We start from the raw sequence: 22,550 nt of genomic DNA on the forward strand, positions 1-22,550 counted from the left end.
TTGTTTCCCTTACTACATAAAACTTGTTCAGACCTGCCTACTATATGCTTTGAACTGTAATTTGCTGGCCAAGTGCTCTTACTCACATCTGTCTTAGCGGATACTGACCTATATGAACTGAAGGAATTCCCCTGGATGAGCTAAGCACTGTAGCATATAAAGTTACAATGTGCTACCCGGAATCTTGGCAATATCTGACAATCCCTCAATTCATTTTCTGGGATACAGTTTCTTGTAATTTTTTTTTTTTGTTTTGTTTTCTCTAGTGCTTAAAATTGCGGTAGCAGTGATTGGCTTGTTTCCTAAGAGAAGGGGAAAAGCCCTAATATCAGGAAGAGCTAATTTGAATAAGTGCAGTATGAGAAGAGCCATACTTTATTTCTTTTTAGATATTGTATTATATTTGGCCCAGATTCTAAACTTTTATTTACTGCAGCTTTGTATAACATCACAAGTTTCATAGAATTGTAGATAATCCCAAGGGTCATCTACTCCAGCCCCCTGCAATGTAAGAAAATCAACATTCTTAGAACAACATTCTTCAGGGTTGTTGTTTTTTAAATGGAAATATTTATATAATGCCCTCTAGGTAAAAAAACATTTAAAAGAACACTAAAAGCAATGGAGAACAATAATTAAAACGATTGGCTACTCAAAACAGCTATATTTGCCTGTTAGCATAAAGTCTTCTAACGATGCTTGAAAGTCAAATGCACGGTTTCTCCTAAATCTGGAAAAGTGTTCCACAGTATGGGACTGTTGACTTTAAATTCCTGTCTTCTGGCTGAGGCTAATTGGGCCTTTGTAACATTGGGAAGGGGGGGGGGGCGGTGGGACTAACAGCCCTCCTCCAAATAATCTCAGTGATTGAGCTAAGATAGAAGGGCCCAAGCAGTCTTTAAGGTATTTTAGACCTAAGTTCAAATCCAAGTGATGGTGACATTTATTGTAATGGTAGAATTTTAGAAAGGTGTGTCAGTTAAACATTATTGTCTGCTATCAAAATTGCTGATTCAGAATGTTAAGATCAACCTTCCCCATCCCCATTCACATTTATGCAAAATCAATACTTAAGAATAATTTGCAGTATATACTTTATGTAGAATATATCTAGCCTCGTTAGCTTACCCATCTTAGGTATGATTATTATTTTTTCAGAAGCTTTTTGGCTAAGCAGAAACTGTATAGTGACATTTATGTTAAAATCTTACTCACCTCAGCTCTCTTCTGGGAAAGTAGTTGAATTACCGGTATATCCTGAGTAAAATTAAGTCTGCACTATTACTCTATGTCTCTTGATTATTTTTCCTAATTGGAACAAAAGATACAGTCACATCCTGAAATGAATGAATGCATTTCATTGGTTTCTGGAGGGCAAGGGGAAAGGGCTTGATGGCTGAATTTGTGAAACCATCAAATGAAATATTATCAAGAAGAAAAGGGAAGCACTGGCACATTCTGTTTTATAGAATGGATGTTTTCTATCAACTTATCTGAATGCTGCTGCTCTAGGATTTCTGTGGCATAGGACTCATGGAAAACAGATTTATTTATTTTTATTCAACTAGGGAAACTGTTGGGCAAATTATGGCAGCAGCACACGTAGAACTCCTGTCAGAAATGTAAACCTTCTGTGAAGTTCCATTTCTGTTTATAGAAAAGCTCGTGTCTAAGGTTTTCTAGAGGAAACAAATGTTATCTTCTCATGGGGAAAGCTTAAGAATATTGCTTTTACAAACAAGATAGTGTAATATCTAATATCTTACATCTTACACCCTTCTCCTTTTTTATTTTTGTCATTAAACATTAAACTGTTTTCTCATATATGTGTGTGTGTGTGTGTATCTCAATTTGCACTGTATCTCTTTTCACAGTTTGAAGTGCTTCTTTGTGTACAAGATCATGATGATCCTGCCATCGATGTGTGTAAAAAGCTCCTTGGCAAATATCCCAATGTTGATGCGAGGCTATTTATAGGTGAGTGAGGAAAGAGTTCTGTCATGCTGTTGCCTTTGAATAGATTGGACCAGTTGGCACAGAACCCAAAAGATTTTTTTAAAAAAGCTTAATATGTTAATATGCAAGTACTGTTGGTCAAGAAGTATGTAAAGCATTCTTGCTGCAGAGTTGAAGATCAGTAAATCAAATTCAAACAGCGCTGAAAATAACTTTTCTGTGCAGGTGACTCCTTCCATATAAATCTAGAATTAAAAGATTCCTACCATTTTGAAATGTATCTCTGTCATACACTGTTCCAAATGGAAATAGCTTGAATGCCCTATTTATCCATCCATTCTTGTATGTGTATACTGTCCTTCCTTCAATATATCCCAGGACATTTCACAGTGAGATTTAACAATAAAGTACAATTATATAATTAAAATAGTACAAAACAATTTTTAAGAGAAATTGAGTTTTCAGGAAAGCATCCATGTAGCAGTAACAATTCTGGATCTCCATTGACAATGGCTGCTTTCTTCACATTTTAAATTTTCTTTAAGTTTTGTATCAGCAAGTTCTCTGTTGTAAAGGGAAAGGGAGGGAACCTGATCTGCAGTTTCTCTTCTCTAACCACTCCTTTTGTAAAATGTCTTGCAAGTATATGTGGAAATCAGCTGTGGAAATGCAGCAAAGGTGTTTGCAAACATGTTTGCTATAAAGGATGATATTATTCTCAGCTTTCCAACAAAATACACTTATAGTGGCAAAATAGAGAAGTTGACCGTGCCCCTTATTGCTTATTGTAGTATCAGCTGAGCTGTTTAGTAAATAGAAGATGATGGGCTTGATTTGTACAGCAGCACCATTTAAGAGATGTGGATGCACTTCGCAAGATGCTATCTTATCTTATGTTTTTGTGCTGCTTGCTGCAGGCATCCATAGACGTCTGCAGATTATGCAGAAACATCTATCACTGATTCCCAATCCCAGTCTTACTCAACCCATCTTTACGCTGATGTTAGGAATCGGCCGACTATTGTCTCCTCAGCTAGATCAAAATGTAACATTAAGGTTGAGAACCTGGTCAGATAGTAGAGCGATGAGCTGAGAAGTATCCTTTCATCTCCATTTTTGTTTGCAGAGTAATATCACTGGTGCAACTGGGGAATTTTAAACCAGGACTTAATGGCTTTGTTGGGTGGTGGTGGTTATTATTAATTAGTTTGGTTGTGAAGCGGAATTTTAACATTTCTGTTCTCACCCTGTCCCCCACATCATATATTAGAGGAAAGAGAGAAATGTAAAACAGTTTGCTAACCCTGTAAAAGAGAAAGAAAAAGTTTCACATTTTAAATCATAGCACCGTCTTGATTACAGAATAATAATAATAATAATAATAATACCCCTCCCACCTGGGCGGCTCCCAACAGAATTAAAAGCACAATAAACCATCAAACATGTAAAACTTCGCTAAACAGGGCTGCCTCCAGATGTCTTCTAAAAGTCAGATACTTGTTTATTTCCTTGACATCTGATAGGAGGGCATTCCACAGGGCAGGCGCCACTACCGAGAAGGCCCTTTGCTTGATTCCCTGGAACTTGCTCCTGGTGCCCTGATGCCAGTGCTTTATTTCGGGGGGGGGATGCAGGGGTATGCATACCCCTAAACATTTTTGTGAAACTAAGTTGGGCCTCATTGAGGGGCAGTAGGAAAATGAGAGCACCTCTAAACATTTATTTTTAGAAAAAACGCCCTGCCTGGTGCTAAATATGCTTACCTGAGAATAAGCACCATTTTGTTGCAGAAAAGGGTGGTATGTTTTAAAGCAAAAAGAATGAAACGAGCACCTGTAATTCTGTACATAGTTGACCAGCTGCCTCTGACTATGCAAGAACAAAAGGATGCTGTAGTCCTGGTGGGCCCTAGTGTCAGCTGAGCTGCTGATGCAGCGCCTGTTTGCTGCTGTCCCCACATGCCAAACTCCAGGTGGTAGTTTAGGAGAGCTCCCAACCTCAGCAGTAGTTTTCAGCCCTCACCTCACTACTGAGCAGTATATTCTGAAAACATATGCATGATTTGTGCAAATAACTAAAATTTTGTATTTTTCAGGTGGGAAGAAGGTTGGAATAAACCCAAAGATCAACAATTTAATGCCAGCATATGAAGTTGCCAAGTATGATCTCATATGGATCTGTGATAGTGGTATAAGAGGTAAGTGTGTACCATCAGCATGAGTAGGTTATTAAAAAATGTTTCCTCATTACGTGCTCTTAAAGATATTGCTGCTGTTTGAACACTATCCATGTGCATAGCACTTGACAGAGTAAAGTAAGACAGGTAAAAAAGACAGGAGAATTTAGATTTCAGATTTCAGAGTAACTAGTCAATAGTAGGGCATAGACAGAAAGGGGTAGGGAAAAGCAAGAATAGCGTGGTTCTAACGTGAACAAGCGAAGTTGTGTTAAGATTAGAGTATTTTGTCTTTAGGGATGCGGGTGGCAGTGTGGTCTAAACCACAGAGCCTAGGGCTTGCCGATTGGAAGGTCGGCAGTTCGAATCCCCGCGACGGGGTGAGCTCCCGTTGTTTGGTCCCAGCTCCTGCCCACTTAGCAGTTCAAAAGCATGTCAAGTGCAAGTAGATAAATAGTACCGCTCTGGCAGGAAGGTAAACGGCGTTTCCGTGCACTGCTCTGGTTCGCCAGAAGAGTCGTCCGCAACTGGTATTATAAGGAATGGCATGTAAATGGAAAATAAGTTCTCTCAATTTACAGCACGGATTAGTTCTGCTGCCAGCTTTGCTTTATGTATTACACTTGGATGAAGCTTGAGTAATAAACCTGTATTTTCTTGAATCAGCATTAGAGTAGAACATCTTGCACCTTTTGCTTGCTGTATCTAGTGTAGCGGGTGCATCTTGTGAAATGTTTTTTATGGCCCAGTGTTTTGCTGTAGCTACTGGGATACTGAAATCCACCTCAGAAATAAACAGCAAGCTTCCTCCTTTCTTACTATTGCTGTTTCAATCAAGATTTCATTATGGTAGGTGTCAGCAGGCTGGCCAGAGCTTTGGAAGACACATTACTTAACCAACTAACTATCTGACAAAGTCTTCTAGATCCAACACTTCCAGGCCTGAGCAACACTTTAAGCAGTTGAATTTGAATTTTAGAGTTTGCCTCTTACTCTTAAAATTGAAGCGTCTGTAATGGTTGTCTTTATCTTCTACTGCAGTGGGGGACAGACCTCCAGCCCACATGCCTCCTCATTTGCCCTGCACCTGATGTCATATTGGATTTGAGGTGTGGGCAGATAGAGACATGGAAACATGGGCTAAAGCGGTGCTGATCAGTGATTGGCAGTGCTTACAAAAAGCAGAGCAGGGCTTTGTAAGTTCCACAGATCAGTTCATCATCAGTGCTTGCCTTAAAGTCCATTTGCAACTGTAATTTGGATTCAAACCATGCCTGCAAACAGAGGAAAATGTCTGTCTGCAGATGCAGTTTGAATCCAAACTGTGCCTGAGGATGGACTTCAAAGAGGGCCTTTAAGTGTGCACTGTCAGTCAGCTGATTGGTGCTGACAGCATACCTGTGAAGCAGCATGCTGTCAGCACTGATCAGTAGTTGATGCCAAGAGTGATCCCTTTTGAAGCTGTTGCCTGACTTATTATGTCAGGTGATTGACAGGTGGGTGGGGGGAGGTAAGGATCCAGGCCCCAACCCTGATTCTAGTATTCCCCCCCACCCTGTGATTTCAACCTAATACTCATATTCAGAATATTGTCACCAACTATAAACAAAGAGTAAAGGATTTCTTGGAATTATCACTCTTTCCTGTTACTATTTTGCAAACAATATGTAATAATCTACTGCTGTTTGAAAACTTGGATATTATTGAGAAGACCAATATTTCACCAATAAGGATTGTATCTAGTGGTGTTGCTCAATGGATGGTAAATCTTCCATCAGCAGAATGGGAGGGAAGCCAATTTAAGCAATTCCCTTCTCCCCTGAGCTCCCCACCCCCATAAATCTTCTGCAGAGGGTTGGATGCCCTTCAGAGCAAATTTAGGGATGGGGAGTAGCTGAAAATGGCTTCCTTTACCATTCTGTGGACAGAAGCTTTCTGCCAGTTAAGAGACACAATTGGGATGTAAATCCATAAGCTTTTAAAAACATTAATCCATGGATGTAAACCACAGTCACATTTCATTTTTAGTAACGCCAGATACACTAACTGATATGGCCAATCAAATGACTGAAAAAGTTGGACTGGTCCATGGCCTGCCCTATGTTGCAGATAGACAGGGCTTTGCTGCCACTCTAGAACAGGTGAGTTTCTTTTTGTCCTCTTCATTTCTTTCCAAATTGTTCCACTCCTCCTATTTTATATACTTAATTTCCATGAGTTAGTCACATTTTCAAGCTCAAAAAGTATAGAAGAAGCACTGCTATTTGAGTAGGAAAAATGTGCATGACTAATAACAGGTTTTTGGTCTTTCACTTCTATTGCAATCCAAATTCCAACAAATTCCAGATTACTTGTTATCGTTGAAGAATAAACACATTGAAATGTTTTATTGCTTACAATTCCATATAGAAAAGGATAATAGCAGCAGCCCTTTCATCTGGGCTTTCAAATGACATTTAAGTGAGAAATCCATTAGAATTTGTCTTTTTTCTCTTGTCCACATGTCTTTTGTTTAGTTCTTCTGCGCCATGTATTTTTGTGTAAGCAATATATGGGGTGAGAGACCATTAGTCTACACTCTTGAATTCTGATCTACTGGTAGTTAGTACAACAAAGCCTGTAACATTTCCTTTAGGTGAATTGTTATATTTGCGGACATGACTGAGATTTTGCTCAGGGGCAAATACACTAGATTTAATTTATGTGCAGTGGCATGCAGCAGTAAAGGAACAAAAGTTTCTTTAGCGGCTGCTGGTCTAATCACAGGGCATTTGTTGCTTGCTTGATTTGATGTTTCATTGCTTTTTGTGTTGCTGTTCTAACTTTTATGTCTTAACACTTTTTGCCATGGAAAGCCTGTTTCAGACCTGACACTTTATGTCAAACAATGTATTGTTTAGTGTAATTTCAGATGAATGTTACTAAGTGAAAAGAAACATTTTGAGGCATTTCTTTCCTTGTCTACATCCAACTCTTATCTGTCATACCTCTTTTCCTCATCTTATCCCTTGTCATCCTTCTCCATTTTTTCTACTAGAAAACTCTTGTTCTAGAAATTTTGCTCAGGCTACTGTAGCAGGTGCTACAGCTTCTATCCTGTCTGAATAATGTTGACCTTCATAGATCTATACCTGCGATTTTAGCATGTGATAGATCTTTGATGCTCTAGCTTTATGGATCATAGAAGGAAATTTCCTGAGTAAGGAAAGTTGCATTTGGGATTCCTGCAGTGCTTGCAGCAGATGTTACTATAGCTATAAATGGTTGCATAAGGGTAAGATGTTTCTTTTCAGAACAAAACTTTACAAACAGTTGCAGAATTTCAAGATGACTAATTATGCATCTGTCTCTGATTAGAATTCATAATGATTGGTAAGCAAAGAATGCAAGTCTTACTGCCATGATAGGAGAGAACCATAGATGATTACTTAGCCCTGCCTTTTTCTTTTAACAGGTATATTTTGGCACTTCCCATCCAAGGACATATATTTCTGCCCATATAACTGGTTTCAAATGTGTAACAGGAATGTCTTGCTTGATGAGAAAAGATGTCTTGGACCAGGCTGGAGGACTCATAGCTTTTGCGCAGTACATTGCTGAGGATTACTTTATGGCCAAAGCGATAGCTGACAGGTAAGATGATATTCAGATAAAGTTCTCCTTGGAGTACATTATTTCAAGCTGACTGCATCCTTTGCTTAAATTTCTTTGCATACGTAGTCAAGCCCAGCCATAACCCACAGCCTTCATGTTATTGGTTCATGCCTATTGGATTGTATCCATTCTCAAGAGTAGACCCATTAAAATGAATAGCTGTGATTAACTTGGCCATTGATTTCAGCAGGTCTACTGTTGAATATGATTTGTTTGAATACAACCCAGTGACTTCTGAAGCCTAAGTAGTACAATGGAGCACAGTTACCAGTGTTAAAGGGAGTGAATGAGTAATAATTGACTCACATCAATATAATGCTAAACTGATTAAACTAATCTGTAAGCTATTTAAATAAAGATTCTGTGTTCGGTGAAGCTAGTGAACCATTCTTCTAAACCTATTTATAAGAAAGAGTTCACCCTCTGGCCATCTGTCCTGGATGCTTTAGCTGAGTTTCCTGCATTGCAGGCGGTTGGACTAGACAACCCTTGGGTCTCTTCCAACTCTACAATTCTATAATTCTATGAACTTCTTGACTAGTGTAGCAAATGGTCTGGTTGGTTCATATAAAAATAATTTAAACATATCAACAGTTTCAAAACCAGCAGCAATTAAGACCTTCAAGACAAACAAGCAAATGCGTTTTTAAAGCCCATTTAAACAGTTGTATAGAAGAGGTCACATAATTTGGCAGGGAGGGAGTTCTGTAACCAAGGAACAAGAGCTGAAAAGACTTTCTCTCTTCTGCCTGCCAGCTTAAATTGATGTTGCTGTCAGCCCTATAATCGGAGCCTCCAAAGCTAATATTGACCTATGGGCTAGTTTACATAGGTGAAGGTACTCTTTCTTCTAACTTAGTTCAAAATATATAGTCGTACCTTGGATCCCAAACACTCTGGAACTTGGACGTTTTGGCTCCTGAACGCTGCAAACCTGGAAGTGATTGTTCTGGTTCGCTAATGTTCTTTTGGAAACCAAACATCCAACGGGGCTTCCAGGGCTTCTGATTGGCTGTAGGAGCTTCCTGCAGCCAATCAGAAGCCGCACTTTGGTTTCTGAACGTTTTGGAAGTTGAATGGACTTCTGGAATGGATTCTGTTTGATTTCCACGGTATGACTGTATGTCTTTAAAGTAGAGGTGGGAAACCTCTGGCCTGCAGGCCTTATTTGGCCCACCAGGCCATGTGCAAAGTGCCCATGTGAAAGGCGCTACAATCAGATGATTGGTTTTGCAGAATGCTTTGAAACTAGTTTCACAACATTCAACAATCAGCTGAAATAAAAAAATTCCTTCCAGTAGCACCTTAAAGACCAACTAAGTTAGTTCTTGGTATGAGCTTTCGTGTGCATGCACAGTTCTTCAGATGCACATGTATCTGAAGAAGTGTGCATGCACACGAAAGCTCATAGCAAGAACTAACTTAGTTGGTCTTTAAGGTGCTACTGGAAGGAATTTTTTTATTTTGACTATGGCAGACCAACACGGCTACCTACCTGTAACTGGAACAATCAGCTGAATAGCACATCTTGATAAAGACTTCCACAATGGAGTCTTGCAGAGCACTTTGCTGGGTCTTGCGAAACCTACTGCAATCAGCTAATTATTGGGTCTTGCGGAGACGATTGCAAACTTGCAGAGTGCTTTGAAAAGCAGTTTGTGAGGCTGTGCATTTACCAACACTGTTTGATTTCAAAATAGTCAGGTGACTGGCAAGTGAGTGGCTTCACCCACCTATCAAGTTTGGCCCACAGGGTGGGGGAGGAGAATCATCTGGTTCCCTGGCCAAACCCAATTCCATCACCAGCACTTTGAACTGAGCTCACCAGAAAACTCTTGGGTGTATCTGCTTACAACTTTGTAGATTAAATCTGCTTTGGAGAGGCTGCTACACTTGCAAACTATATCTGCTTCTGTGAAAAGAAAAGTTATAGTTGTTTTATAAATTCTCCATTATAGTGAATGGGAAGGAGAACAAATTCATCTTTAACAGATCTAATTCTGTCCCAAATAATAAGTTGAATTGAAAAGACAGATAGCAACTGCAAAACAAATTGGACAGCTTCCCCAAACTAGAGATACAAGTAGAATCTTCTGATCTTTGCATACCCCTAGTAGTAGAGTAATAAGCTACATTCAGAAGCACTGTTAACAGCTGTAATAAACATTTAAGAGACGTATTCAGTAAACGAATTTAGTGTTTGTCCTTGACAAGTGTACAGAAGTAAAATGGTCACAAGAACTGTTGCCTGTTATCTTGGTTACATTCTTGGTGTGCATTTATTTTCAGGGGCTGGAAATTTGGAATGGCCACACAAGTTGCAATGCAGAACTCTGGTTCCTATTCAATTTCCCAGTTTCAATCCAGAATGATCAGGTAAAAATTTGAACTTTTTATTATTTCGTTTTCTGGTATCTTCAATTGTAGATCATAGTTTTGATCCAATCTGCAACAGTGCTAAATACCAGTTTACTATTTCACACAAAGTTTTATGCAGGAATTAGCATTAAAAGCAATATAGAACAAGAGATTGCTTGAAACATTAACGCAAAGTAATTACAAACTTGGCCCTGCAGCAACTGTTGCAGCATGGAGTGCTTCACTTCGAGGTTGTAGCCCCTTCCTTGTCCCCGCCCCACATTCCTGCTTCTCCTCCTAAACAAGGTAGCATTCTGTGCTCCCTGAGCAATCTCAGTCATCGTTGAGTCATCATTTTTAAAATCCATTTTGGATGTGTGTTTATGTGGAAAGACTTGTGTCTGATCTTGGCTATGTTTATTTAATTCTTCCATTGATGCCCCTCCCAGCCACCCAGTTGTCACCCCACCAAAAAAACCACACACATAAGAACTCTGCTGGTTCAGGTCAAAAGCCTGACATAATCCTTTTCTCACAGTGGTCCCCCAGATGGCTATGGGAAGGCCCACAAACAGGATCTGAGTGCAACAGTGCTCTCTACACTTGTGATTCCCAACAACTTGTATTGGGGCATGGGGCTAGTCTTGGAGATTCCCCTCAGCTTTTTCCTGGCAGATTTTTCTATACTTGGGCATAGGTCAGAGTTACCTTGAGTCTGTTAGTACTTTTCTATTATGTATTAGTGGTGGTATGGCTACATGAGTATGGGAAGGCTTGGTATTGGCATATAAATACGATCAGTTTTCAATTTCTGACTGCCAACCTGCTGGTTTTTCTACCTTTTCCAATATAGTGTGATTAAAATTGTAGCAGTCATTAAACTAATGATAAATCAATTCAGTTTCATTAATGAGCCCTTGTTTAGTTTATTTTGTAAACAATTCTCAAGAATTAGAACAGAGGAAATCACTTATTTCTTGATGAGGTAACTCTGCCTTCTTCAACTAAGTGCATTGATAGATGGTGGTGTCATCTATTCTAAATAGTTTATCCTGCCTGATCTATTACAATGATTCACAGAGTGGTAGTAACCTTGTTTTTGTTCCACACTCTTAATATTGACATTGTCAAAGTGATCAGTTTTCTTAGTTTACTAGATCTTGGGTAAATACATTTGATGTCTTGTAAAGAGAACCTGCACAAGCAACGCTGACACAAAACCCCACACATACATTAAGTAAAATAGAAACACCACCACCCGACCCCACCCCCACTCACCATTCCCCCCCCCGCCTCTTTCTCCCTTTATTTCCTAATGTAACACTAATGAATCTATCTTAATCCATTTTAACCTGATTTGTAGATAGTTATGCTGTATCATAATGACCATTTCCTCTTTTACCACTGATTAAAAGACAGTGCCAGTCCTTATATAGCCAGAATGGTATTTTCACTTGAAAAACGTGGATATATACCTATGCCATCTTGCAAAATGTCACTGTATAGAAATGAATCAGGTTAAACCAGAGAGAGAGAAATAAGTTAAAGGACACTCTTCTCAATCCTCTTATTTTTTCAAAAGAGATGAGGCTTTTCAAAGACAAAATGGGGAAAGCATCTGTTTTATAAATGTCTACCTTGAGAAAGTGTTTGGGTCATGCAGCTGCTTAGGAGTAAAACACATCTTAATAATGATGCTTTCACCCATGATACATTAAGGGCTTCCCACTCAGCATGAGTGGGATTCAACCTCTTCTGGAGGAGTCGCACCCTCTCTGAAATATCCATCATTGTCATTAGAGGCTCAAGTATCCTCATTTTTAGGCTAGTATCCTGGCTTGAAGCCTATTTAGGGATGGATACCTGTCACCATGCATGATTTGGTAATGGCTTGGATTGTTGTAATGTATTATATGAAACTTCGGCTGGTGCAAAATATGGCAGTGAGCATGTTACCTGTGAGCAGGCACGATGAATGCAACTCACTGGTCCTTTCTTTCCTGCGCTTGCTTCAGATTCGTTTATGGGCCTAGTTTATGTGCCGGTTTGGACCTATAAAGCCCTGCACTGTGTGGGAACTTAGTACTTCCTGTATGTACCTACCTGTAGTGCATACAGGAAGTACGCACTTCCTGTATGTGCCTACCTGTAGAGGATACCCTTCTGTATCCTCTCTCAATCTGAAGCTCAGAGGATGGACACAAAAAAGAAGGCATTTTGATGATGGCCTTACAACTCTGAAATGCTCTCTCTAGAGAAGCTTGGCTGGTACCCGCATTAACGTCTTTTTGATGCTGTGTTAAATCCTGTGGAGAGCCGTTTTATCTTTGTACTTTCTATATAGTATTGTTTGCTGGCTTTATTGTGCCAGTTTTACATTCGGGTATTTATGTTGACTGTGCTTTTATTATAGTGGGTTTTTATGCTCCTCCTGGATAAATTATTTTATGAGAAGTCTTCGAAATAGAATAAATAAACTTGAAAGCAAGTCCCACTGAGTTCGGTGGGAATTTTTCTCAAGAAAGTGTGTGCATAATTGCAGCCTAAGTCCTTTTTAACAGTTATTAAACAAAACAAAACTAGGGCATTTGTCTCCTGTTGGTTCTTCAATTATTATTCTCACTTCCTCCTAGGTAACATTGGCATTCAAAAAGACAATGTTCATTCTTTTTGAGTAACTCTCCTTCCATATTGATTCCTTTGTATGCTCAAAGTGGTAGAATTCCAGCTGTTTTTCCTTCACTTGTTTAGCAGTCTGTACCAGCATTTTCCCTGGCTTGTCTCTACATCCCAGATTTTTTGTGTGTTGTGCATGCCAAATACTAGGTTAGCTATTGCCTTCAGTCCCCAAACACAGAAATGCAATGGGGAAATAAGGTGCAGGTGTTCTGCTGGCTGGTAAAAACCTAACTCCTCACGCAGACATTTCCGGGCACTGATCATTCATACCAACACTACTGAACTTTGGATATGTTTGTATATCGCTGCATTGTGTTGATTTTATTTTGTTAACAACCTTGGTATTTGCAATGGAAACACATTCTATAAATGATCTTAAATAAAATAGCATCTTGTTAATATAACTTGACAAGTATTGTCAGGTTTAAAATACATTTCCCCCTTTTTAATTATAGATGGGCCAAGCTACGGATCAACATGGTTCCAGCCACAATAATCTGTGAGCCGATATCGGAGTGCTTTGTTGCAAGCTTGATAATTGGATGGGCAGTTCACCATGTGTTCAGATGGGATATAATGGTGTTTTTTATGTGTCACTGTTTGGCATGGTTTATATTTGACTACATTCAACTCAGGGGTGTCCAGGTAGGTTGTATTGATCAGAGCATTATATTTAACATGTGTACTGTTCTAAATTAACTAAAATCATTGACGTAACTTTTAAAAAATGTGTTAGAACTTTTTCATCCTGGTTAGAAGACGTATTGTAAATAGCTGTGTATAGAGGTAATGAGAGCTGTAGTCTGACATCACTTGGAGGAAACTGCACTGACAGCCTCTTATGTAATTAATGCTTTCACTGAATGAATTGGCTGGCTGACCAAACGGTATGCTCATTAGACAGGCAAGAGTATATTTAAACTTCAAGAGTGATAAATTAATTTGCTGGCAGGCCTCACTGAAACAATGTTGAAAGCATAATACCTGCTTCAACTATGCCAATACCCCTCTGGGATGTTAGTTCTGACACAATTTTGTGAAGCTTCATGTCTTCTTCAGCTACTTTCTCTCTGCTTTATATATTACTTGACTAGAAAAACTGCACAGGCACCTGTTGTCTTCACCTTCAGCTAACAATAGAAGGATTAGCTGCTCCTGAGTAGCCATAGTCCTGCTACTTCTGAATACATGCAGAAGGTCCCAAATCCAGTTGTTTTTATCACCAGTTGAGAGGAATCTCTGGTAGCAGGATTGAAAGACTAGTATTTAGCATTTTGAAGACCTTCTCAACTCAGAGTGAACAGTTCTGAACTAGAAAAACCAATAGTTTATTCCTAAGGAGAATCAGTAAGCATCAATTATGAAATGCATGTATGCCCTTGGAAAGATTCCTTATCAAATTGAGTTTAGCCTGATTTGCATGTCATGCTCAGTCAAACCATAGCTTACTGCAAACATGTCAGTGTGTGGGATCTGGGAGAGAAGATTGCGGCTGCTATCCTCCGCTGCCGTTGTGTTGCTGTGCTGATGCCGTTGTGTGTCATCCAAATTTAAGCTCATGGTTTACTGTTCTCCAGAGTAACAATATGTAGCCAAAATTTATCGTATGGGTTACGACATATAGTTTGTCTGGCAGACAAGTTCAGACAGCATAATAAGCCATGCCATAGCAGTGTGGCAGTAGAATGGCCAGGGAAGACAGTGTGTCCAATATAGGATGGGGGGGACGGACACCTGGCTTGCTAGTAGTAAATGTGAAAAGAATCTAGCAGGCTTAACATGAGTCAACGGTATAATGCAGAAAAAAGCTACTGCTATTCTAGGCTTCATCAACAGAAGTCTAGTGTTTAGTGTGGTGTTAAGGGAATTAATAGTACCACTCTATTTTCACTTGGTCAGACCACACCTGGAGCACTGTGTCCAATTTTGGGCACCACAATTTAAGAAGGATATTGACAAGCTGGAATGTGTGCAGAGGAGGACAAGCAAGATAATCAAGGGTCTGGAAACCTTATGAGGAATGGTTGAGGGAGTTTGGTATGTTTGGCCTGGGAAAGTGGAATCTGAGAAGAGAGATGATAGCATCTTCAGATATCTCAAGGGCTGTCACATGGAAGATGGAGCAAACTTGTTTTCTCCACCCTGGAGGCTAGGACCCGATCCAATGGATTCCAGTTAAAAGAAAGGAGATTCTGACTAAACATCAGGAAGAACCTTCTCATAGTAATAGCTATTTGACAGCGGAATGGTCTCCCTCGGGAGGTGGTGGTCTCTGATTTTTAAGCAGAGGTTGGATGCCCATCTGTCATGGATGCTTTAGTTGAGATTCTTACATTGCACTAGATGACCCTCTGGGTCCCTTCCAACTCTACAGTTCTGTGATTCTATTATTGTAGTCTCCTCTTCCAGAGCCCATGTGTTCACACTGTGCCGTGGTTTGGCTTAGTGTGATGTGTGAACTAGCCTATGTTTCTCAAGTGTTAGCTTGGGTTTTGCATGGAATAGTGGCACCATAGTGTTGCAGAGCTAAAGAGCAATTGCTTAAGTTTTTCTATGTTAAAGTAATGTTATTTTTGATTAAGTTATGTTCATTAAATAATTATTTATTTTAGTTGTTGGCATCATCACTAAATGTGAACATCTGTTTTGTCTATTCCCCAGGGTGGTGCTCTGTGTTTTTCAAAACTTGACTATGCAGTAGCATGGTTCATCAGAGAGTCTATGACGATATACATTTTCCTATCGGCCTTGTGGGATCCTACTATTAGCTGGAGGACAGGACGCTACAGATTACGCTGTGGGGGCACAGCAGAGGAAATTCTGGATGTATAGCCACAGCTTTATGACTGTGTATTTCGAGAAAAGAAAAAGGAGAAAAAAAGAAAGTATTATAAATTATGTTTATATAAAATGCTTTTAAAAAATCTACCTTCAATAGTTTTATTACCTGTATGTTTTCATATCTGTTCTTTAATTTATTTTGCATGGCACTTGCATCTGTGAAAAAGTACATCTGTAGTCTTGGCCAAATGGTATCTTGTTTTTATGTACAAAATCAAATCAAGAGAATTGGTTTCAGGATTCATTTTTCTTGGGAATGTTCTGCAGCAAGTTCTAAAGACAGTATCCTTCAGTATAGTAAAAGCTACTCTTTGTTAATCAAAGGACATAATCCACTGGGAATAAGTTCTACACTAGTCCCCTGGAAATGAAAGGGAGTTGTGCAAGAGCGCAGCTATGACTCTGTCCCCAAGGGCCTTCTGGCCACTGGATTTTATCCACTGAAAGGCTAGCAGCATTTTTATTTAAGTGCAGTTAGCTTTGGGAAGCACAAGTGGCGGGGCACAAGGAGAGAAGCCTTTTAGATGATCTATGCCTACCTCTTGTAGTTGCTGCGGAGCAAGTATAAATAGGTAACTAGGCCTTACAAGTTGAAGCTGGAAATTTGTATCTATGTGTGTGTATGTATATAGATATATATATTAAACAACTTTGGTCTCGCCGCAATGAGCCAAAAGTGGACAGAGTTTGATGTTGTGGGTGGGATGAATTAATGGTTAGCTATGCCTAGAGGGCATTTTTTGGCCAACTCTAATCGGTTCTGTCTTGAACCATTTTAAATCACTGTGCTGTAATTAGCCAAGCTAATCTCCTTCATTCCCATTTTGACTTTTTTAAAAGGGTGGGGTTTTTTGTGTTTTTTGTGTGTGTGAGTGAACGTTTGATAGTTATGGGGAGAGGGGGAATGCATTTCAGAAACATTTCACATACGAGCTATTTTCTTACACACTGTGTCTTCTTAAGAATGTAATTTCATGATGCAGGTATTTAGTGTCTTTTTTTAAGTGGGCATAGGTCTCTCTCTTACACTAGTCATCCTTAAATCTCTGATTGCAATAGATACTTGTCAGTATATTAAAATGCAAGATGAGTTTGCTGTTACTGATATGGAATGGTAAGCTTTAACTATCAAACTAGGTCCGCTCTAGGCTTTTTTTCTTCCTTTAGTTAATCTGGTCTCTCAATTGGGTTTTTTATATTCAAGTTGTAACAACTGAAAAGACTAGGTTATAAGCAAGTTGTAAATGCATGCTGTCTCTTACCCTCTTTCCTCCTGTTGGCTTGTTTTTCATTGTGGGGTAGCTGTTAATGTGGTGAACTGGACTTGTTTAAAACAGACTCTGGTTGCAAAGCAAAATGGAGAGGGGCACAACATAAGCCTTTGTTTTCTTTTTATAACCGTATTTATGTTGCTTTTTCCTCCAAATGGGCATGGCATGCTGTCACCATAAAAGTACGTGTATTCCAGTATGGCAGCTTTAAATCCTAAGTTTTGGTACTTCTGTGACAAAGAGCTTACTCTGTAGCATATTAGCAATAACTCTGAGCATTTATAGAAGTACATTTTTTCCAGTTTACTGAGCCAGTCCATTTAATTGTCCTGTACACACACCGTGTAATATAATAATGTGCGTGTGTGAACGCGCATGTTTGTGTGTAGACAGATCCTATGAAACATTCCCTAGACCAAAACCTTTCATCCTGCATTCTCTTTATTTGCCTTATGACATTACAGAATATGTTTTGAAGGGCATCTTATTTCCACAAACAGAGGCTTTTTAATGTGTGTTCCATTATTTACATGTGAATTGGGAAGAAATTCCCGAGGAAGGCTGCACACAGCAAACTAGTCTGGTTATGACCCACTCAAGTTGCGTTTTTGTCATCTTCATTGTTTTATCACTGTTGTCTTGATTAATTTTGCTTATAATGTTTGTGTGGGGTTATTTTGTGTGAAGTTTGGTTGATGCCATCCATTATACTGCTAAAGTGAAGCTTAGCTGGTCTAGCTTGATGCTAATCACCATGTCAGCAGTGTAACAGAAAAACCAAAAAGGCCTGACAGACTTCAGTGTGTGTGTGTGTGCGCGTGTGTGTTGTCACTATGAAGAATTGTGTCAAATAGGTGTGTGTGTGTATATGTGTGTTTGCATTAGTGAAACCTTTATAATTAAAGGAAACTGATGCTTCACTCAGATGAACAACTTGATTTCTTATATAAGAAATCCGGGTTGATTATGAAATGGAAATACTTTGAAAATATTGTAGTATGGCACTGTGACAGAACAGAGCAACGGTTCACAATGGCTAATTTAAACTGTCTGTCAACATGTTAAGAATACCATGTTTATTTAAAATCATTGTCTTGTTTTTTGTTTAAAAATAAATTTTGAATACAATCAAATGTTTTGAGAAAGTAAATCTATTTATCGCCTTTCTCTCTCTCCATTACATCCTTTTAAATGCATTTCATATACAACATGTGTGTGACTGTTTCATTAGAAGACCAAAACCTAGTGTCTCTCTCCCCCCCCCCTGCCAATCTTGTATCATTTACATTGTTCTGTAAAATGCACTCCGGATAATTACATTTTCTGATATCAAATTAGGGTTTTTAATATCCATTCACAAGGAGTTTGTCTCTAAAACTTCAAAGTTCCTTAGAAGCCCAACAAGCTGGAAACCTGTAAATACGTCACTACAAGCACCTTGCACTCTGGGAGTTTCACTGAATACACTTGTTTCCCATCTCAGCTGCAGAATGGGTGGACCCCTGTAGCTTTGCTACAGAAACATGATTTATTGTTCTTACACCATGTTGTTCAGTTGTTTAGTTGTGTCCGACTCTTCATGACCCCATGGACCAGAGCACGCCAGGCACTCCTGTCTTCCACTGCCTCCCGCAGCTTGGTCAAACTCATGCTGGTAGTTTCGAGAACACTGTCCAACCATCTCGTCCTCTGTCATCCCCTTCTCCTTGTGCCCTCCATCTTTCCCAATATCAGGGTCTTCTCCAGGGAGTCTTCTCTTCTCATGAGGTGGCCAAAGTATTGGAGCCTCAGCTTCAGGATCTGTCCTTCCAGTGAGCACTCAGGGCTGATTTCCTTACGAATGGATAGGTTTGATCATCTTACACCATACTAACACTTGAATACCTTGTCTGGGAGATGTATTTCAATGGGCAAACCTTCAATTATTTAATTTAATTTGTTATATTTAAATATATATCTGCACTTAATTGGGATTCATAGTGGATATTTTTCACGATTGTACCTTTTTCAATTGCTTGTTTGCGTTTGTGCAAGCTCCTGTTCTAATTCTGTGCCCTTCCTTAGTTTGGCATTTATCTACGTTCTGATTTAAGCATCAGGTGAAATGCTGTGGGGTTTTATGTTGTTGCATCTCAAGGAAGTAGCAGCATAACTGAGGTTTCAAAGGAGCAAACATGTATTATCTTTACAAGTCCATGATGCAGAGATAAGGGCTGAAGAACATATGGTTATCTTTAAAGGGTGGTGGTGGTTTGAGGAGGGTGCAGAACATTCTACTAAGATTTGCCACAAAGAGAAGAGTGTAAGCCTGCCGGCAGGGCCCTGTAGTTTTTGTTAATTTTTGGTTGTACACAGCACCTAGAGACCTGTTAGGTAATTTCTAAATAAAGTACGATGACACCTTGCTTAAAGCCACTCAATGACTGCTGTGGTTGAATTGGTATTTGAATATCCAGTCATCTTCCTTTTATGGAGCTATGCTAGGGAGAAAGGTGACTGGGAAAGATATAAAATGAACGACAGTTCACTAGCTTTTGAAAAAGAAATGAAATATAATTCAGTAGCTTTTCACTCTCAGATCAATTTTGGCTTTAGTCACACCATTGTATTTTAACATTTGAAATTGCTATTGCAGTTGAGAAGGGTTGTTTATTTTAAAACTCCTCATAGAGGCTGATGGGGCTGAGCCTAGAAGGCCTGATCCGTGTTGAAAGGGCACACACAGTTTTAACAAAAGGCATGCTCTGTTCCATCAGCCTGGACTTACATTCGCACATCAGCACAGAGGATGGAATTTCCTTCAGCTAAGTGGCTTGTCTTCCTTAACAGTTGCTTCATGCTGACTAGTCAGCATTGTGTTTGTGAAAGACATCAAATGCCGCGTTGCAACATATTGGATAGACATGCTTCTGGTGCAGATGCTGGAAATGGTGTTGCCTGCTGCAACTCATGGCAGCAAAGCAAATCTATTAAAGTGCATTATACCTAGCACTGCACTCATAAGAGTTGCACCCAAGCAACGGGACTTCCCCTTTCTCTCTCTTCCCTGTGCACCCTCAAAATCTGTTCTGTTGGAATCCTCCAACCCTTTGGAGCAAATTGAGGGTAGGGGAGAGTACCAGGGAGGAAGACAGGGAATGGTGATGATGATGCTGATAAGAATAAGAATACCCCACCCACCTGGCTGGATTTCCCTAGCCACTATGGGTCTCATTCAGCACATATAAAAACATAATAAAACGTCAGACATTAAAAACTTCCCCATACAGGGCTGACTTCAGATGTCTTCTAAAAGTTGTGTACAGTGGTACCTTGGGTTACAGATACTTCAGGTTACGCGTTTTCGGGTTGCGCACTGCACTGAACCCAGAAGTATCGGAACGGGTTACTTCCAGGTTTTGGCCAATAAAGTGAGATGAGCGCCGCAACCCCAGAGTCAGCCACAACTGGACTTAATGGTCAGGGGTCCCTTTACCTTTACTATATTGTAAAGCCTGGTACATCAAGGACCCTTGTCTTCAATCTGCAGCCGTAAAAAGCCATGCTGCAGTTGGGACAACTTCATGCTATCCCAGCATCAAAAGCCCACCTAATTAAAAGTTTGCACTTGTTTCTGGGAGGATGCCAAGGAGAGGCAACGCTGGGATCCAGTAATATAGTTGGGATACAACCTTGATGTGCCTGAGTGGAAAGTGCTTCCTTATGAGGACCCTTTTGCGTCTTGCAGGGCTGCTCCAGAGGGTTGGCTGGCCTTCAATGTAAATTGGCAGGTCAAGGCTGAGAGCAGAACACTCTTGGTTTGGATCTGAGCCCAGTGTCTCTATGAAGCACATAGAGGGCTTTGCAACTTAAAGCTGGTGACCAGTAATGAAACCAGATAATGTATGAAAGCGATAAAACAAATTACAAACAATAGGGAACAGTAACAAAATTCAAACCGACATAGGACAATAGTTGTTTTGGAGGGCTTATGGAATAGGTAAAGAAAACGTCGTATCTTTGGTATTTCCTTTCAATTTGAAACAGGGTGAAGACTGACCAGAACCCTGGCCATAAAGCCGGACGCAACTTGGAGAAATCCACATCCATGGCCTGAAAGCATACAAAATCATTTCACCTGTTAGTGAAAGAAAAACAGGGAACCTGTGCACCTATTATCATATGACTGGTGCCATGAAAAAGAGAGATCTTAAGCACTTCTGGATATTGGCTGTCTGTCTCTTTGCAAAACTCCCCTGCTAAAAGCTTTGTCCCACCTTACTTGCTTTTTCATGACTCTAGTCCATAATACAATTTGCTAGTCTCTTAAAGTACTGTAGGGCTTTTCGTTTACACAATAGCCCTCCTAACATCTGTCCAAGTTACATTCTGCCTATAACAATGAGGCCTTCTGTGTCCGTTCTTAGATCTAGCTAGTGAACGGCTGCATTATAGAAGTCAGACTGTCATTATTTTGGGCATTCAGCAAGCCAGCTACGCTTTATTGGAAACATGCAGTAAGAGCTGTCGGGATAATTTTTTCCTTCAAGTTTTAAAGGGAAACAAGATACTGTTCTGGATACTGGAAGCTTTCAGTTGTGTTTAAAACATTCTTCTTAATGGCTTTTAAATGATAACGAATTCTGAGGCGACTTAAATGACTTCTGGGGAAAGTTTAACCCTTCCTGGTTTTTCCTCTTTCTAGAGAATGTGAGTTTATGCATCACATCTGGCTCTTATGACTGCCAGCTGTTGAGACGCATTATTTTCTTTCTCTGAAAGCTTTCAGTGACATTCTCTCCCCGTCCACCCTGCCCCGAGCTAAGGAAGCTATGAACTATTGGGTGAGCAGGGACCTGTAAGGGAGAGTAACCACTGTGTAAACAAAATTTTGTTTAAAAGTTCCTGGCTTTGCACAGTTGTTTCCCCCGACATTGCCTCTTTTTAATGCTATAAATCGAGAGAGAAAACCCCTCAGAAGATGCAGACCATTAAAAGATCTCTGCTTGATCAGACCAAAGGCTCGTCTAGTCCACAGTGGCTGGCCTATGGGAAGCCAGAAGAAGAAGAAGAAGAAGAAGAAGAAGAAGAAGAAGAAGAAGAAGAAGAAGAAGAAGAAGAGGAGGAGGAGTTTGGATTTGATATCCCACTTTATCACTACCCTAAGGAGTCACAAAGCGGCTAACATTCTCCTTTCCCTTCCTCCCTCACAACAAACACTCTGTGAGGTGAGTGGGGCTGAGAGACTTCAAAGTGTGACTAGCCCAAGGTCACCTAGCAGCTGCATGTGGAGGAGCGGAGACGCGAACCCGGTTCCCCAGATTACGGGACTACCGCTCTTAACCACTACACCACACTGGCTCTCCAGTGCACTCTTGCTTCTGATCATGCTAGCTATGATGCTGGAGGGGTATAGGCTCCCCTTTCTTTCGTCTCCAGTGAAAGAGAGCCTACCAACCCTCTAGGCAATTGGTTCCATTGCCAAACACAAACATCTCCTATTTAACTGGAATCTAACCTCCAGTGACTTAAACCCATGGAGAGCTAACCCCATACCTTTGAGGCAGCAACAAGCCAGTCTCTGCCCTCTGCTACATGGCAGCTCTCAGGTATTTGAAAGAATGCTATCCCCTCCT

The 22,550-nt window shown here is 40.0% G+C and overlaps 1 protein-coding gene and 1 long non-coding RNA gene across 2 annotated transcripts in view; one reads left to right on the forward strand and one right to left on the reverse strand.

Moving 5' to 3' along the window:
* The window catches only part of UGCG (UDP-glucose ceramide glucosyltransferase), a 33,057-nt gene extending 14,989 nt beyond the window's left edge, over positions 1-18,068 (forward strand). The window contains exons 3-9 of the mRNA XM_083481548.1: positions 1,875-1,977; positions 4,052-4,153; positions 6,161-6,273; positions 7,587-7,765; positions 10,076-10,162; positions 13,279-13,468; positions 15,485-18,068. Coding sequence (XP_083337674.1) covers positions 1,875-1,977; positions 4,052-4,153; positions 6,161-6,273; positions 7,587-7,765; positions 10,076-10,162; positions 13,279-13,468; positions 15,485-15,655 — 945 coding nt within the window. The 3' untranslated portion in view covers positions 15,656-18,068. The remainder of the gene's footprint in view (positions 1-1,874; positions 1,978-4,051; positions 4,154-6,160; positions 6,274-7,586; positions 7,766-10,075; positions 10,163-13,278; positions 13,469-15,484) is intronic.
* LOC310696302 lies at positions 16,504-21,949 on the reverse strand. The gene is made up of 2 exons (XR_014520541.1): positions 21,102-21,949; positions 16,504-19,679 (listed from the first exon to the last, which is right to left on the reverse strand). It is a non-coding gene; the product is annotated as an uncharacterized lncRNA (long non-coding RNA).
* Positions 21,950-22,550: the final 601 nt, after the last annotated feature.

Source organism: Podarcis liolepis (assembly GCF_965112155.1).
Source record: "Podarcis liolepis genome assembly, chromosome: 17".
NCBI lineage: Eukaryota > Metazoa > Chordata > Lepidosauria > Squamata > Lacertidae > Podarcis > Podarcis liolepis.